This window comes from Thamnophis sirtalis, unplaced genomic scaffold (assembly GCF_051295495.1).
Source record: "Thamnophis sirtalis isolate CommonGarterSnake01/CBP01778 unplaced genomic scaffold, rThaSir2_p1.2 scaffold_13, whole genome shotgun sequence".
NCBI lineage: Eukaryota > Metazoa > Chordata > Lepidosauria > Squamata > Natricidae > Thamnophis > Thamnophis sirtalis.
The window spans coordinates 11610397-11627033 of NW_028261393.1; the positions used below are offsets into that span (position 1 = coordinate 11610397).

At 50.0% G+C, this 16637-nt stretch overlaps 1 protein-coding gene across 1 annotated transcript in view; it reads left to right on the plus strand.

Annotated features, from left to right (window-relative positions):
• The first annotated feature begins 5415 nt into the window (after positions 1–5415).
• KIRREL2 (kirre like nephrin family adhesion molecule 2) overlaps positions 5416–16637 on the plus strand; it is a 56789-nt gene continuing 45567 nt past the window's right edge. Inside the window, exon 1 of the mRNA XM_087728208.1 lies at positions 5416–5950. Within this exon, the coding sequence (XP_087584334.1) occupies positions 5893–5950 (58 nt within the window). The 5' untranslated portion in view covers positions 5416–5892. The remainder of the gene's footprint in view (positions 5951–16637) is intronic.

The window sequence follows — 16637 nt, forward strand, 5'->3', positions numbered from 1 at the left end:
AAGTCCACACGTCTTCAAGTAGCCAAGGTTGGGAAAGACCAGGCGGGAGACTCAGTCATTTTGATTATGGACTACTAGGTGGAAGATCTGGTTTGGACAAAACTCAACAGCACTTTTTTTGTGTGTGTGGCTGTTGATCAAAATAGGATCGCCAACATGATTGCCAACGTCCGATGATGGATATGGAACAAGATGATGATAATGATGATCTGGGTCCCATTTATGCAAGATGTTAAGACGGTGACATCTCTGGGATCTGGGGGTCTAGGAAAGTTTGCTGGGCCAGCCTGAAGCGACCCAAAGAAGTTGAGGGGCACAGGACTTAATGCAATTACTGTAACATACTACAGGGGGACAATACAATGCAATACAATAGCAGAGTTGGAAGGGACCTTGGAGGTCTTCTAGTCCAACCCCCTGCCTAGGCAGGAAACCCTATACCATTTCAGACAAATGACTATCCAACATCTTCTTAAAGACTTCCAGTGTTGGGGCATTCACAACTTCTGGAGGCAACTTCTGTTCCACTGATTAATTGTTCTGCCAGAAAATTCCTCCTCAGTTCTAAGTTGCTTCTCTTCATGATTAGTTCCCATCCATTGCTTCTTACAATACAATACAATACAATACAATACAATACAATACAATACAATACAATACAATACAATACAATACAATACAATACAATACAATACAATACAATACAATACAATACAATAGCAGAGTTGGAAGGGACCTTGGAGGTATTCTAGTCCAACCCCCTGCCTAGGCAGGAAACCTTATACCATTTCAGACAAATGACTATCCAACATCTTCTTAAAGACTTCCAGTGTTGGGGCATTCACAACTTCTGGAGGCAAGTTGTTCCACTGATTAATTGTTCTGTCAGGAAATTTCTCCTCAGTTCTAAGTTGCTTCTCTCCTTGATTAGTTTCCACCCATTGAGACTGGGACGAGTCTCCCTATACTACACACACACACAAACACACACACACACACACACACACACACATATACACACAGACACACCCCTCAGCTGCTTATTGCACACACTTCCAAGAGATAATTGGGAACAGATGCTAGTGGGATCGGCGTATGGTAAGAAAAGGGGGCTGGGGACTCCGAAGCCCAACAGCATTTCGGCTGGGTGTTTCAGAAGGCTATGCCACCCGGGAACCAGGAAGGAGGTCAGCTCAGGGGCAGCCTCGATTTGGTGCTGTTAAACAGAAAAGGATTGAAGACAGAAAGGGGAGGACAAGTGGGGAGGGGGCAGCCCTGGCCTAAAACACTCCAGAGATCCCCACAGACCCCTTTCTGCAGCTGCCTTCCAGCTTTCCCGGAATGCAAGTAGTCGTTTTGGGGGGGAGAAATCTGGTAGATCCAATTCCAGACACAGCAGTGAATCTAATATAGAATCAGGGATGTATGCAGGATGCTAATTGTACTTCCCACATTCCTGCATGCCAATCACCTAAAGGGCTGTGCCTAACTGAGAAAGCAACTGAGGGAGTTAAGGAAATAGGACCAGGGAGCAGACAGCAATGAGTATATTAACCTGCCTTCCCAAAGAAGGAAATTGTTGAAGGAAGTTGTCAGTTTGGACCAGAGGTGGGTTCCTACCTGTTCGCACCTATTCGATAGAACCGGTTCGTCAAATCTACCGAACAGGTTAGAAGAGGTTCCACCAATGGACCCAGAAAGCAGGCCACACCTACAGAAGAGGTTCCAAACTTTTTTGAAACCCACTACTGGTTTGGACCCAGAGCCACAGGACTGGCTTTGCAAAGCATCTCTCCGGGCTGAAGGGAACGGCCTGCTCCCTTTATTTTTATTTTATTTCTTTCTTTAGTTTGTCACTCATGTACAAGGAAACAGGAATAAGAATAAACATGAATAAAAACACAGGAAATGGGTACAAATAAATGGGGACAGTACGACAGGGACGTTAGGCACGCTGCTGCTCTTATGCACGCCCCTACAAAAACTCCTGTTGGCAGCGGTAGGGTGTGTGCCTGGGTTCCCCCCCCCCATCCCAAACAAAACGCTCCCACACATCAGCGCAAACCCTCCGCAGAGGTAGGTCCATTCATTCTCCGCAGGAGCAAGGCCTGGAAAATGCCCCACGTGGTTTGCTTCGCATGTGCGAACGCTTGCTAGCACAGGCAAAAAAAGAAAAGGCAGAAAGAGAGCTATTTTAAGATCGAAGAAAGATGATCATCAGATAGGCTCTCCGTTCAAATTCCAGGCACAGGAAATGCAAAAAAAAAGGGTAACTGTCATTAAAAAAAAAAAAAAAGGAAACAGGGGGGGGGGGGGAAGAAAGGATGACTTTCTCCTCTTTCCGAGCCACTGTTCGCTTCGTTGCATTTTCATTATAGAAAATATTTCGTACAGCTTACCAGGAATCAGCAGTCAACCCCCAATGTCCAATCTCAGATGGAGCCCAGGAATAATAATAGAATCCTTTCATCACCTGAGCGCATCTGTAATTCCACCTACAAAGGGAATTTCCCGGCCTCAGTTTTTCATCATCCCTGCCTGTAGTATGGGTATAAACTTAATAGTATCCCCAAGGATGACTAGACCAAGGTGTATGTGCTGCTGTGAACACTTTAAAGCCCTTAGGTAAGCCCTAAATAAATCCGGTTTAGAGAGCATGTGCCTCCCTTCCCAGAATGCTCCTTTTCTCAAATCCCCAGAGATCAGGAATAGATTGCAGTTGCTGGCTAAATTCACTTGGTACATAAGGATAAATAGAACCACAGGTGGAAGAGACGGCTTGAGTTAAATCTCAGCCTTCACCTGGGGTAGGCAACCCATGGCTCCGGAGCTGCATGTGGCTCTTTCATCTCTCTACTGTGGCTCCCTGTCGCTGGTCGGCGCCACAATTTTGAGAGGAGCTTCTGGTTGAGAGGAGGGGGAAGCATGGCATGCCAGGAGACCAATGGTGGGTTTCAAAAAATTTTCGAACCTACTCTGTGGGTGTGGCCTCCTTTGTGGGAGTGGCTTGCCAGCCATGTGTTCTCTCTCTCTCTCTCTCTCTCTCTCTCTCTCTTTCCTTCCTTTTGTCTCTCTGCCCCTTTTTCCTTTTTTCCTTTCATCTCTCACTTTTTCTTTTTTTCTTTTTTTCTTTCTTCCTTTCTTTCTCTTTCTCTCTCTGTGTGAGTCAGTCTGTCTGTCTGTCTTTGTGTGTGTGTGTGTGTGTGTGTGTGTGTGTGTGTGTGTGTGTGTGTCAGTGGTGGGTTTCCCAAAATTTTGGAACCTCTTCTGTAGGTGTGGCCTGCTTTCCGGGTCCACTGGTGGAACCTCTTCTAACCGGTTCGGTAGATTTGACGAACCGGTTCTACCAAACTGGTGCGAACTGGTAGGGACCCACCTCTGCAGGAGACTCTATGCTGGAGGAACCCTACTTCCGGTCGGCTCCAGAATTGAACCGGAGGGGGGGTGTTTTTGATTAGGACCTTTGTGGCTCTTTGAGTGTTTAAGATTGCCCACCCCTGGCCTTGACCTTGACTGATCTTGGAAAGTTAAGGAAAATCAAACCTAATACTTCAAAGGGGAGCCACCAGGAGATCCAGCAGCTGCCCATTAAACAGAGGAGTCCAAATGCATTCCACCAGAAGGACGTAGCAGCACTTCATCTGGGGCATGGACTTCTCCATCCTTAGGCGATTCACAGAGGAGATGCGCCTATAGTTGTATTAATTAGGCAAGCAAAGCAGCAACCCGAACTGGCTTTGCAGGTAATTGAGCCTCAGCTTTCTCATACAGGATACCCGAAGTAAAGGAGGGGGCGAAATGCAGATGCATGCAAATGAAGGGGAAGCAAGCAACCCCTCCCAGGGTCAGGAAATCGCCCTGCTGAGCCAGGCAGTTGTTGCATCAGGTTGTTGTGAATCCGATTCTCCCCGGAGCTCATAGGGAATCTATTCTTTCTTTCTTTTTTTTCTTGCTCTCCTTTCCCAGCGAAGCGGGTCAGAGAAGAGTCTCCCAGCTCCAGTGCCCCAAATAAATAATGCAACTTCCACACTTTGCAGCGCACAGAGTCCGGCGCTAGGAACTACCGTAGGGAGCGGAAGCCTGGCGGCTGGGGGGCGGCGGGGGGGGGGGGACGACACACAGCGGATTTCAACAAAAGAGCCGTTGAGGCAGAAGCAAGTCAAAAAGGTAGCGAGGTGGAAGGGTGGATTCTCCGCTCAACGGGGTATTAAGATTTGGGCCAAACACCCCCCTCCCTCCACTGTGTTGCTGCAATATCCACAAGAAAAAAAATGGTTAGAGAATTATAGCTGTCAACTTATACCCATTTTTTGGAGTTATCTCTAACCATTTTTGGAACATTATATTTACTCACATACTTAATCGGCTTCTCACCCACCTAAACTAGGGAGTGACCCTAACAGTTGAGAACATGCATTTTCTTAACAGGGATGTTATTAGCCACTATTAATCTCAGTACTGGTTTTTTGATATATATATATTGTAAAAAGTGATGCCTATTGCTGGTCCATGACCAATAAAGATACATTCTATTCCCCCCTCCTCCCTCCAAGAGATCCGGCAAGGCTGAGGGCAAGCAGCAAAAGCCCCCCCTCCTTCCCCCGTTAATAAGAGTTCCCCCAATGGCGTTTAAGCCACTAATGGTTGCAAATCCTATACATGCCACCTTTTCTGATTTTTTTCTCTCCCCCCTCCCCAATGCATTCAATGCAATCGTTCGCTGCATTTTCGCGACCCAGAGCACACACACACACAAAGTTGCAATCTCGTGCTGGTTAGGGGGATGGGCCGGCCCGGGATTTTTGTAATAGATTAACTGAGTTGGAAGGGTCATCTAGTCCAACCCCCTGCCCAAGCAAGTTTGTGCGTTCTGCAAATCGGACCGGGTTTTTTTGGGTTTTTTAGGAAGCGGGTCCAGGCGAGGGGATTATACGGCAAGTACCCCAGCTCACACGCCCGCCGGGGGTCTACTCTAACTCTACTCTACTCTACTCTCCTCCCCAACAGCCTTGCAAGCGCAGACCCAGGCCGCCACGCACGCTCTTCGGCAACAACGAGTACTGCTTTCTCCTAACACCCCCCCCTCCACGCCCCCCCCCTCCAGGGATCACGGACTCCCGCGATCCCCGGCTCTGGCGAAGCGGATGATCCCGCTCCGTCCGCGGCAGCCAGCGGGGTCGCCCCTGCCTGCCGGCCAGCCAGCGGCGGCTTTCGGCGGCGGCGAGCGTGCGATGCCATCCCATCCCTTCCACCACCACCACCCCTCGCCCCCGCCCTCTCCCGCCGCCTCCCGCAGCCCGCAATGAGTGCAGCCTCCCCGGCAGCCAATCCGGAGCCGGGATGGGCGTGGTCAGCCTCTGCCCTGCTGAATGAGCACGAGCTCCCTGGAGGTGGACGGCGACAGTGTGCCAAGTAGCTGGGGAGCCGCTTGGAGGGTCCCGGGCATCGAAGTGAGGGGAAGGGGGGGGCGGGAAGAGAGAGAAGGTGCCAAGCCCGGGATTAGTTCTTGGCCTCCGGGCCGCTTTTAGCCCCCTTTTTTTTTTTGCCGGGCTGTCTCCCCCCCCCTTTTTTTTTTTTCTGCTGCTGCTGCTGCCTCGGTTCACTTTTTTGCTTTGCCCACCCATAAGGAATCAAGGTCAAGACCGAAGCGGGATCTCGGCCCCGCGTTGGGAACTGCAAGGACCGCTGGAATCATCCACTCAGCATAGCCACCCACCCACCCAGCCAGCCAGCCTGCCGCCGGGCAGTGGAATTCGGGAAGCCAGCCTTTGGGAAGGAGAAGGGCGAGGCGGCCCGGTGGAAGCGGAGGCTCCCGCAGCGAGCCCCGTCCCAGCCCGAGCGCACGCCCTCTCCCACCGGCGCCTTTTCACTCGCCCTCCTTTCCTCCCCACCATGAAGCCGGCGACCTGGCTCCCTTGGACCGTTGCCCTGAGCTACTTTGCGCACGCAGGTACTGTACTGTTTGCATGGCTTCTTGTGGCTTTGGGGGGCGATCGGAGAAGTTGGATGGGGGGGAGGCAGGCAGCCGGGAAGAGTGGGTGGGGTGACACCCCCCCAATTCGGTGGGTTAGAAGAAGCCATGGAGGAGACCCCACACACCCCTTCCTCCTCCTCCTCCTTCCTCCTCCCTGGGTTTTGCTGGTTACCTGAAAGTATCCAGCACTGTGCAACTTATTCTAGGAAAGGAAATAGTTGGTAGGGTGTTTTTTTTTATGGCTAGGTTGCAAGGACTTTAAAGGAGAGAGGGAGGGAAGGAGGGAGGATCGCAGGGGAGGGTCCGCTGCATGGGAGATGGGGGGGGCGCAAGAGCCTCCCAAAGGGGAGGGAAACACTGTCTAAGGCTTCAGAACGGTGCGGTTCAGTGGTTAGAGCCAAAGGAGGCATCGGGGAGGCAGGAGAATCTGGCATCCTGCCTTTTTGGGGAGGGGGGAAGGATGGACCGACCGAGGGTGGGGAATCGGATGGAAGAGTGAGTGGGTGGGGGGTTTCATCCGAATTACGCCTGCCAGCCTTGAGGAGTATGCATGTACTGTACGTATGACCTTGAGGAAAACTCGCTCGAGGTACGGCGTGCCTCCCTCCTCGCGAAGCGTGGAGGGGAGGGAGGACGCGGTGGGCTTTCCGCGCAAGCCACTGCAAGAGAGAGAGAGAGAGAGAGGAGCTTTTCTCCCGCATCCGGAGAAAGGGGGTCTTCTCCTCCCTTCTCCCACCCACCCACCCTCCATCCACCCATCTCCCCATAGATGGGAGTTTCAGGATCTCCACAGAAGAGGGTCTTGGGGTAACGGAGGGGGGGGCGCAGAATTAGCCTCCTGCAGGTGAGAGGAGAGGCGGGGGGGGTCCAACTCAGGTCGCCGTTAAAGAAGAGTGTTGGGGAGGGGGCGTGCATGGGTCAGGGTTGAGCTCGTGGCCTCCCTCCCTCTCGGACGGACTCCCCCTCGCGGTTAACCTTGAGACGCTCCCCTCCAAGGCAGTCGCAGCTCCGGCGCGCCCTTCCCCAGCCGCCTCTGCCAGCCCCCACCCCATCTGTAGTTTTCCCACCGCGTTGGCATTCCGGGGCCGTTTGAAAGCGTTTGCCTGGGGCTTTCCCCCCCCCCCTTAGAAATGTGGAGGTGGGGCGTGGAAGAGGGGGGGGGGCTCTGCTGAGACAGCCGGTGAGACCTTCCTCTTTCTTTTGAGGGGAGATTTTGACATTGGAGGACAGTGTCCCATAACTCTTTCCTCCTCCTCCCCTCCCCACCACTCTGCTTAAAAGGCCTTAAACACACACACACACCAACACACACACACCAATTTGAAACCCAAGGCATAAAGATGTGGAGCAACCTACCTAGTTCCCTCTAGATGCGTTGGGATACACACACACACACACACCACAACCTCCCTGTCCACGTTGCCTTCAGCCTGGGAGTCCCCTGGTCTCCTTAGGGGGCCAAACAATGTTCTTAGCCATTAGCCTCCCCTTACGACCCTTGGGGGGGGGGAATTAGCCCTTTGTTTGCCATTGCACCACCCCTAGGTGAAGTGCACTCTGCACATGCCCAGATGCCATACTTTTTTATATGCTCTTCCGCTGAGCCAAACCAGACCCATGGGGAGGAAGGGGAGGGGACAGCCAGCCTCCCTCGGTATGCCAATTCCCGGTAATTAGTCTGCCTTGACTCGGGATGAGTGAGTCCCGTAGATGGGCTGGATGCAACCTAGGAATAGATCTTGCCTGAGTTGCTTTCCCAGCGGTAGAGGAGAATGCAAATATATTCAGCCCTTTTTTTGGCTACGGACCCGCAATGGGCTCCTTTGGGGAAAGCTCTCCCTCTCCTCTCGATGGGGAGAATTGCAACTGGGTTAAAGAGAGAACAATAGTTACTCTTGAACTGCAGCCGGAGGGGCCCCCGGCGGATGGGTGGGTGTGGGGGTCAGAGAGCTGCCTTCTTCCTCCTATGCAGACAAGGCTGCCTTCTCCCCTTGCCCGCAGCCAGAATGCCAAGGCTGCCTCCCTGGGCAGGGTCAGCCTGGCAGAGGAGCACAGGGAGGCGCCGGGGGTGGGTGGACGAAGATGCCTCACCTAAGAACAAGAGACCTCCAAAAGGGGCTTGTCCAGTCGCAGTGCAGCCACCACCAAAGGTGCACCTGCTAAACTTATCCCTGTCATGCGGACTGCAACTCTTAAAGGCGCAGCGGCCCTTTTAAGCGGGACAGAGAAAGCAGCAGAATGGAGAGGCGGGCGGGGGGGGGGAGGGAGGGAGAGAAAGCTGAGCGTTGTTTTTTTCCTGTTCCCTAGACTGGGCATCCCGGCAACTCTTGCTGTCAGATGCCTTAGTGACAGGAGAGATGGGAGCGTAGAAAAATGGCCCCCCGGGGGAAGAGTTAAGGGGGTCAGGATGTGTGGGGAGAGGAGGACAGAGTTCACACTTACATGCCTGGCTTCCTCTGGCTGCCCTATGGCTACAAGTTCCTTTGCAGTAACACTAATGGTTGCTGAGTGGCCGTGGTGCTCTTATCCTGGGGTGCCTGCGCCTCGCTGGAACAAGGGGGGGAGAGGGAGGGGGAGAGGCAGCAAAAGGGGGGAGGGCGCGATTCTTTAATGATCATATCTCTTGAGCAACAGCTAGAGGCAGCATCCGGAATATGGGAGCCTAACGGGGCACCGGTGGGGAGGGGGAGCACAAGGGGAGGGAGAGAAGTTGGATTTCCAAAGGATGTCACCTCTTCGGAGTCCCGCGGTTGCCAAGTGGATTATTTTCCCAGTTGGAGGTGTGCTTTTTTGGACCCATGAAGAGCTCTGTGTCATCCAAAAGCTTGCTTACGTTAACTTCGTTGTTAAACACAATGCTGTTGATGCGTTTGCCGTACCCGTTTTCCCAGAATTAACTTCAGGTTTGGCAGCCCAAATGAATGAGGTGGTCTGCTTTGGTGGCTGGGATCACCTGCCAGTTGGATCTGTGCCGCAAGATCCACTCTGTCACTCTGGTTCTTCTCTAGTGGTGTTTCTTCAGACTTCTTGCCAGCATGACACACACACACACACTCACACAGCCGCCGTACTGTGTTCCCATAACACATTAAATCTAATTCCTGGATTAATCCGTTTTCTGAATTTGCACAATAAGTTGAACGATCATCATCGCCCTAAACAGGCTGTGTTCGTGTATCACACTAAGCCAATCAACACCAACGTGTAAACAAATCTAAAGTTTGGGGCGCTATGCAAACAGAGCACCCCCATTTTAATGTATATGGTGTGAACGTGGCACTGGTATATTTGGGTCTCTGAATTTTTCTGTTCAGCAAAGATTCGGAAAAATATTCTGGAGCAGGGATTGGTCAAAGGAAGCGTAGTAGGTTATTCTTGGTTGGCCTTGGTGGATTTCTTGAAGTAGCTACAATGATGATCTCAGCTCCACATATTTAGAGGGATATGCCTACATTCTACCTAAGAAGATCTCATCAACCAGTAATTAGTTCATTTGCTTGGTCTTGTCTTAGCATGTGGTGTGAATCGAGCCACAGTTCATAACTTAATGCGTTAAAGGTAGGCTCAGCCAGATTTGTCTGGGGGAAAAAAGCCTTGATTAAAATGATCTATAATTTAGCGTAATGGTTTTAATTTAGCCACATTGTCGGCTATATTTTCCCTATCTCATCCAATATATATTTTTCTGCTTGTTTACTCAGAAGTTTGAATAGGTTTCACAATAAGGCTTACTCGGTGATGGGGCGTGTCCCAGCATTTCTCTGCTGCCCTTCAGAAGTGCCTGGGTTTGCCATTCCAATGCTTGGTAATTCTCATAACTCTAGTCTTGACAATATCATCAGGGCTTGGAGAAACCAGGTTAGGAAAGGTTGATCTGCGGAACTGCGGTTACTTTGGCCACTGAATCGGAGAGGGTCAGAATTGTAGGTCAAGGTATCTGTCATGGTGCCAAGACAGAGAGTAATGACGTAGGACATCTGCATGCTTTTCGGGGGAGACCTATAACAGAGGACACATTTCCTCTGAGCGGAGCAAAACCCACCCATCCACTATTACGATGCAGCTGTGGAGTTTCTTGCAAGATGCCCTGAAAACATGAGCGGCTGCTCTGGTGTACGCAGAGTTATTTGGGTTCACCCACAATTTTAAAAAAAGGATGCAGTGGCTCAGTGGCCAAGACGCTGAGCTTGTCGATCAGAAGGTCGGCGGTTCGAATCCCTAGCGCCGCGTAACAGAGTGAGCTCCCGTGACTTGTCCCAGCTTCTGCCAACCTAGCAGTTCGAAAGCACGTTAAAAAATGCAAGTAGAAAAATAGGAACCACCTTTGGTGGGAAGGGAACAACATTCCGTGCACCTTCGGCGTTGAGTCATACCAGCCACATGACCATGGAGACGTCTTCGGACAGCACTGGCTCTTCAGCTTTGAAACAGAGATGAGCACCACCCTCTAGAGTCGGGAACAGCTAGCATATATGTGCGAGGGAAACCTTTACCATAAAATAGACGGCGAGGAAAGCAGTGGGGTTGGGTTGTCACATAAGCCACGACCACCCAACAGATCAAGTTAAGCCCTAATCCAGCTGTTGTATAATTGCATCTGGTGGATTTTCACCTGAACCGAACGAAATGGCAACATGGACACAAAAGCTATTTCACAAAACCCGGCTCTTTGGGTAAACCTAGAATAAGGCACGTTAGTTCCTCCCCTCTTCTGTTTTATTTTCCCCAAACGCCCCCACCCCCACCCCACTCCCATATCTTCAAGTTCTCCTCAACTGCAAAAGATCTTGTGCAAAGCTGTCGCAGGAAGGGGGCCAAGCCAAATGGCAACCACACAACCATGTGATATAAGCTTTATCCCTTGTTACCATGTGTTACGGTACACATGAAAGAGGGTGGGTGGGGGGAAAGGAATGGTCCTTTGGTAAGCATGGATTGGGCCTTGCCATCTTGGCATTTTTCCTTCTCCCCACGGATACCCCTAAGCTTGTGCCTACAATTCCCCCCAATCTGTTCATGCGGTATAAATACAAAACAGATACACTGAGCGTTTTGTTGTCAAACCATTACCATTTCCCCCCCCACCTTCCCATCCTCTAGGAGGCTGACCTCCCCCTTTGCTTCAGTTTGCTCAGTGCAGACCATGATAGATAGAGAGATAAATAAAGCAAAGCAACCTCGTCCCACCCACCCCCTCCACTTTTCCCGGCAAAATCCAACTGGCTCTACAAATGATTTTTAAAAAAGGATTATTTTCCTTTCTCTCTGTCTCTCTCTCTCTCTCTCTCTTTCTCTCTTTCTCTCTCCACATATATAAAAATAATTTTAAATGCAGCCATCTCATTGAGAAGCTGTGTGACTGAAATTTGGCAGGAGCAAAAGCTGGCCTAAGGGATGTGCCTTCTGTTGTCTCGGTGGAAATCCACTCAAATTTGCAGTGATCTCAAGTTGGCAAAGTTGCAAGGAGTGCATTTATCTGAATACTAATGCCCTGCCTTGCCTGTATTAAGCTATGCAAATGACTCTCCCCATTGCCTATCGCTGACACAGGCTTGGGAGGGGGAAGGGGGAGGAGAGGGGAGAGTCGGCCACAGCAACACCAGGGATGATGGAGAAAGGGGAGGGGAGGGGCCTCCCCGTTCCTTCCCCCCCACCCCACCCCCACCCCCAGCAAAAGGCTCCTTGTAGGAAGTGGACAAAAATGATCATCGGTGCACCGGTGAAGTAAAAATAAGCAATAAGCATTGCTGTAACTCAAGGTGATCTTTTGAACCCCTCTCTGGAAGCTTATGTTGGGATGATGGGTGCGTCATTTCCCCTCTGTCTCTCTCTCTCTCTCTCTCTCTCTGTCTCTCTCTCTGTCTCTGTCTCTCTCTCTCTCTCTCTCTCTCTCTCTCACACACACACACACACACACACACACACACACACGTACATCATTTCATCTGAAACAAACAACAAATTATTGAATGGCAGAGAGAAACTATTCACCAACTTGGCCCACCTCAGTTTTTTTTGAGAATGAGAAATTCATGCTTTCCGGATGTGGCACTGCACACAATTCCCAGCCTCCTAAGCTGGTACAGCCCTCGCGGAGGGATGTTGAGGGAGGGTTGCCGCAAGGACCCTGGGTCCCTTTGACTTCCACTAAGGGGATGGCAAAGGGACGCAGTGGCTTGTCGATCGAAAGGTCGGCAGTTCGTCGGTTCGAATCCCTAGCGCCGCGTAACAGGGTGAGCTCCCGTGACTTGTCCCAGCTTGTGCCAACCTAGCAGTTCGAAAGCACGTTAAAAAATGCAAGTAGAAAAATAGGGACCACCTTTGGTGGGAAGGTAACAGCATTCCGTGCGCCTTCGACGTTTAGTCATGCCGGCCACATGACCACGGAGACGTCTTCGGACAGCGCTGGCCCTTCGGCTTTGAAACGGAGATGAGCACTAACCCTAACCTTCTCTGGGAGTTGGGATCTCCAGATATCTGGTGGAAGATTTAGTGAGAGGGTAATCCATAGATCGCCCTTATATTACCCTGCCAGAAGTATTGGAATCCTGTTACAAGAGATGTTTCCAATGAATCAAGTTGGAAATCAATGGACAAACCTCAGAGAAGCCCCTGCTGGATCAGAACAAATTAGCTTCATCTTATCCTGTTTTTTTTTCCCCCGAAACCAGAGTACTTATTAATTACATTTTATGTCCTTGCCTTTCTCCAGGGATTTCCAAGATTTGTGTTCGCCAGGGATGGCCAGAAGGTAGATCAAGCTCTATTGTTAGATCTCCATGTGACATGCAGAGCAGATCATTGGAGGAATTTTACTCCCAAGTGTTTAACAACTTCACAACACTGAGCGTGCACCCCCCTCCCCTCTCAAATTAGGCTGCGGAGATGAAACTAAACTAGAAAGAGAGAGAGAGAGAGAGAGAGAGAGAGAGAGAGAAAGAAAGAAAGAAAGAAAGAAAGAAAGAAAGAAAGAAAGAAAGAAAGAAAGAAAGAAAGAAAGAAAGAAAGAAAGAAAAAAAAATAGAGGTCCAAGAGTGGATTGGTTTATTTATCTCTAAATTTGGCGCCCCATCTTTTCTCCATCAGAGACATGGTGGCTCAGTGGCTAAGACCCTGAGCTTGTCAATCAGAAAGATCGGCAGGTCGGCAGTTCGAATCCCTAGCGCCGCGTAACAGAGTGAGCTTCCGTTACTTGTCCCAGCTTCTGCCAACGTAGCAGTTTGAAAGCAGGTAAAAATGCAAGTAGAAAAATAGGAGCCACCTTTGGTGGGAAGGTAACAGCACTCCGTGCACCTTGACCACAGAGACGTCTTCGGACAGCGCTGGCTCTTCGGCTTTGAAACAGAGATGAGCACCGCCCCCTAGAGTCAGGAACAACTAGCGAGAGGAATCTTTACCTTTATCTTTTATCCACCTAGATGTGGTTCCTCTCACCCACCTCTCTTTTATGGTCACTGCAAACTGGTGAGGACAGAAAGATGGTGGCCGATTCAATGCTCCCTAGGCTAAATTAACATTTCCTCGTTGTCCCCCAATCCTAGATCACTTCTGCACAGTGGTAAAATTCAATTTTGGTGGGTGTGGCAGGGGAAGGTTACTGCAAAATCTCCATTCCCTTCCCACTCCAGGGGAAGGAAACTGCAAAATCTCCATTCCCTCCCCACTCCAGGGAAAGGATATTGTAAAATCCCCATTCCCCCCCCCAATTCCAGGGGAAGGATACTGTAAAATCCACATTTCCTCCCCACTCCAGGGAAAGGTTACTTCAAAATCTCCATTCCCTTCCCACTCCAGGGGAAGGATACTGCAAAATCCCTTCCCTCCCCACTCCAGGGGAAGGTTACTGCAAAATCTCCATTCCCTTCCCGCTCCAGGGGAAGGATACTATAAAATCCCCATTCCCTCCCCACTCCAGGGGAAGGATACTGCAAAATCTCAATTCCCTCCCCACTCTGGGACCAACCAGAGGTAGTATTTGCCAGTTCTCTGAACTACTCAAAATTTCCGCTACCGCTTCTCCAGAACTTGCTGGATTTCACCCCTGCTTCTGCAGTACTGATTTAGAGCATCTCCGTTGCATCACCCAAGCATTGTTGAAGCGATAGAGAAGCTGTCCACATTACTGCTAAGTTTGGCAGAGTAATGACAGGGAAATTTGGGGGGGAAATGCTTTAAATCTGTAGGGTAAAGATTACCTTGATATACTCTAGCCATTGCATTGCACTGATTTTCAATTCTTGCACTCAAAACAACTTCTTGAATTAAGGATGTCCTCTGAGATAACTTTCTTCCCTTTTGTATTTGTGTTCCTGCCAGTGCCAAGGCCTTCTTTAAAACTAGCTCTGGTTAGGGGCTCCGGGATGATAGTTGTCCAAAGTAGAGCCTACAGGTTTGTCTTCCCTCTGTTATTGGCAAACTTGTGAAGTAAGACATAGGAATTATTTCCTATTAAAGCTAGGATGGAAACATCCAAATAGTCATTAGATGGCAGCAAAAAAAAAATTAGAACGATGACTTTCTACAATGGTCATTCAGGATTTGGCAGTACAGGTAGACGTTAGAGCAGTGGTCACCAACTAAATTTTGATGCTCTGCAGAAAAATTATTTGCAGTTTTTATATCGGGGGTCCTCAAACTACGACCCCTGGGATCGTTCAAGCAATGAACGTTTGTGTTGCTGCAGAGAGTCTCCCCCTTTGGGGTCTTTTTGGGTGGGTCAGTGTGGGGCAGAAATTCCGACTTGGGGTCTACTTCAGCCTCCTGGTGGGGGGCTTTGGGCAAAGACTGGAGGGAAGTGCCACTGGTGGCAAAGAGCAAGAGGGCCTCGTTCCAGTGGGACTGCATCACGGCATGGAACTGGCTGACCATCTTAGCCCACTGAGCCTCCAGGTGCCAGTACCTGGCCTTGGACTCCCACAGGTCTTTTCTCTGCTTGGAAAGCCCATGTTCGTAGTCCTCAGCTTCTGCTGAGCCCCCTTCTCGGTCAGATCCAATTTGAACTGAGCTGCTTTGCCAACTCTTTCTCCAGGTGGCTGCTTAACTCCAACAACTGCTTCCTGTTGGGGCCCTAAGGAGCCCAGACAGGCAGGGGAGGAGTGGCTGGCACAGGAGAGGCTAGTGAGACACCCCTTGGCGTGAGTGTCATTGAGTTGGCCACACCCATCCAGGCACATGATCACTTAGCCACGCCCATCCAGCTGGTCATTAGGCAGATCATATTAGTGGTCCGCGGGATTTAAAATTATGAATTTAGTGGTCCCTGAGGTCCGAAACGTTGGTGACCCCTGCTGTAGAGCATGCTTAACCCTAAATCTGAACTAAGATTGTATAACTACTATATTCATATAACATACTATATCCAAACAAATCAAACTATACCTGAGAGCAGCCACCATTTGTTTCTTACGACGTAAACTAGAAACCACCCTACTGCTTCTTACCTGAGGTTCAAAAGTTAAAGCTCTGACTTCTACACATGAATTGGAATGCAGGAGGTTCTCGGCTTACAACCATAATTAAGGCCAGGCTAAGCAAGGCAGTCGTTAAGTGTGTCGCATGTGATTTTATGATTGATCTTTAAGTGAATCTCTGCAGTTAACTAAGTCATGCAGTCCTTAAATAAATCTAGCTTTGCCCGTCAACTTTGCTTGTTGGAAATCAACAAGAAATCAACAGAAATCATTTGCAAGGTCGCAAATGATGATCACATGACCCCAAGACTCTACAACCATCATAAAAACAGGCCAATTGCCTGGATTTTGATTGTGTGGCTGTGGGGATGCTACAGCAGTTGTAAATGTGAGGATTGGGTTTATTTTAGTGCTACTCTAATTTTGAACAGTTACTAAACGAACAGTTTTAAGTTGAGGACTACCTATAATCTCCTCCTCTTCTTCTTCTTCTTCTTCTTCTTCTTCTCCTCCTCCTCCTCCTCTTCCTCCTCCTCCTCCTCCTTCTCCTCCTCCTCCTCCTCCTCTTCTTCTTCTTCTTTTTCTTCTTCTTCCCCTTCTTCTTCTTCCCCTCCTCCTCCTCCTTCTTTGAGCCAAGGTGGTTAGAGTGCAGTACTGCTGGCTACTTCAGCTGACTGCTAGCTGCCGTTCAGCAGTTCGAATCTTACCAGGCTCAAGGTTGACTCAGCCTTCCATCCTTCCAAGGTGGCTAAAAGGAGGATCCAGATTGTTTGAGGCAAGAAGCTGACTCTGTAAACCAGTTAGAGAGGGCTGTAAAAGCACCTGGGTACCTGAGAGACCGCCTCCTGCCGATTACCTCCCATAGACCGATCAGATCTCACAGGTTAGGTCTCCTCCAGATTCCATCCGCCAGCCAATGTCGGCTGGCGACCCCTCGGGGGAGAGCCTTCTCTGTTGCAGCTCCAACCCTCTGGAATGATCTCCCTGTCGAGATCCGGACCCTTACGACCCTCCCGGCTTTCCGCAAAGCCACCAAGTCCTGGCTGCTCCAGCAGATCGGGGGGCCTGTGAAACATCCAGCCCCGCGGAAATTGTGAATGTTGCGGTTTTGTTTTTAAAGTGTTGTCTTTGCCTAGTCTTCCCCCTTCCCTTGTCTATTGTGAGCCGCCCGGAGTCCTTCGGGAGTGGGCGGCATACAAGACAAATAAATACAATACAAATACAATACTATGAAGTGGTATGTAAGTCTAAGT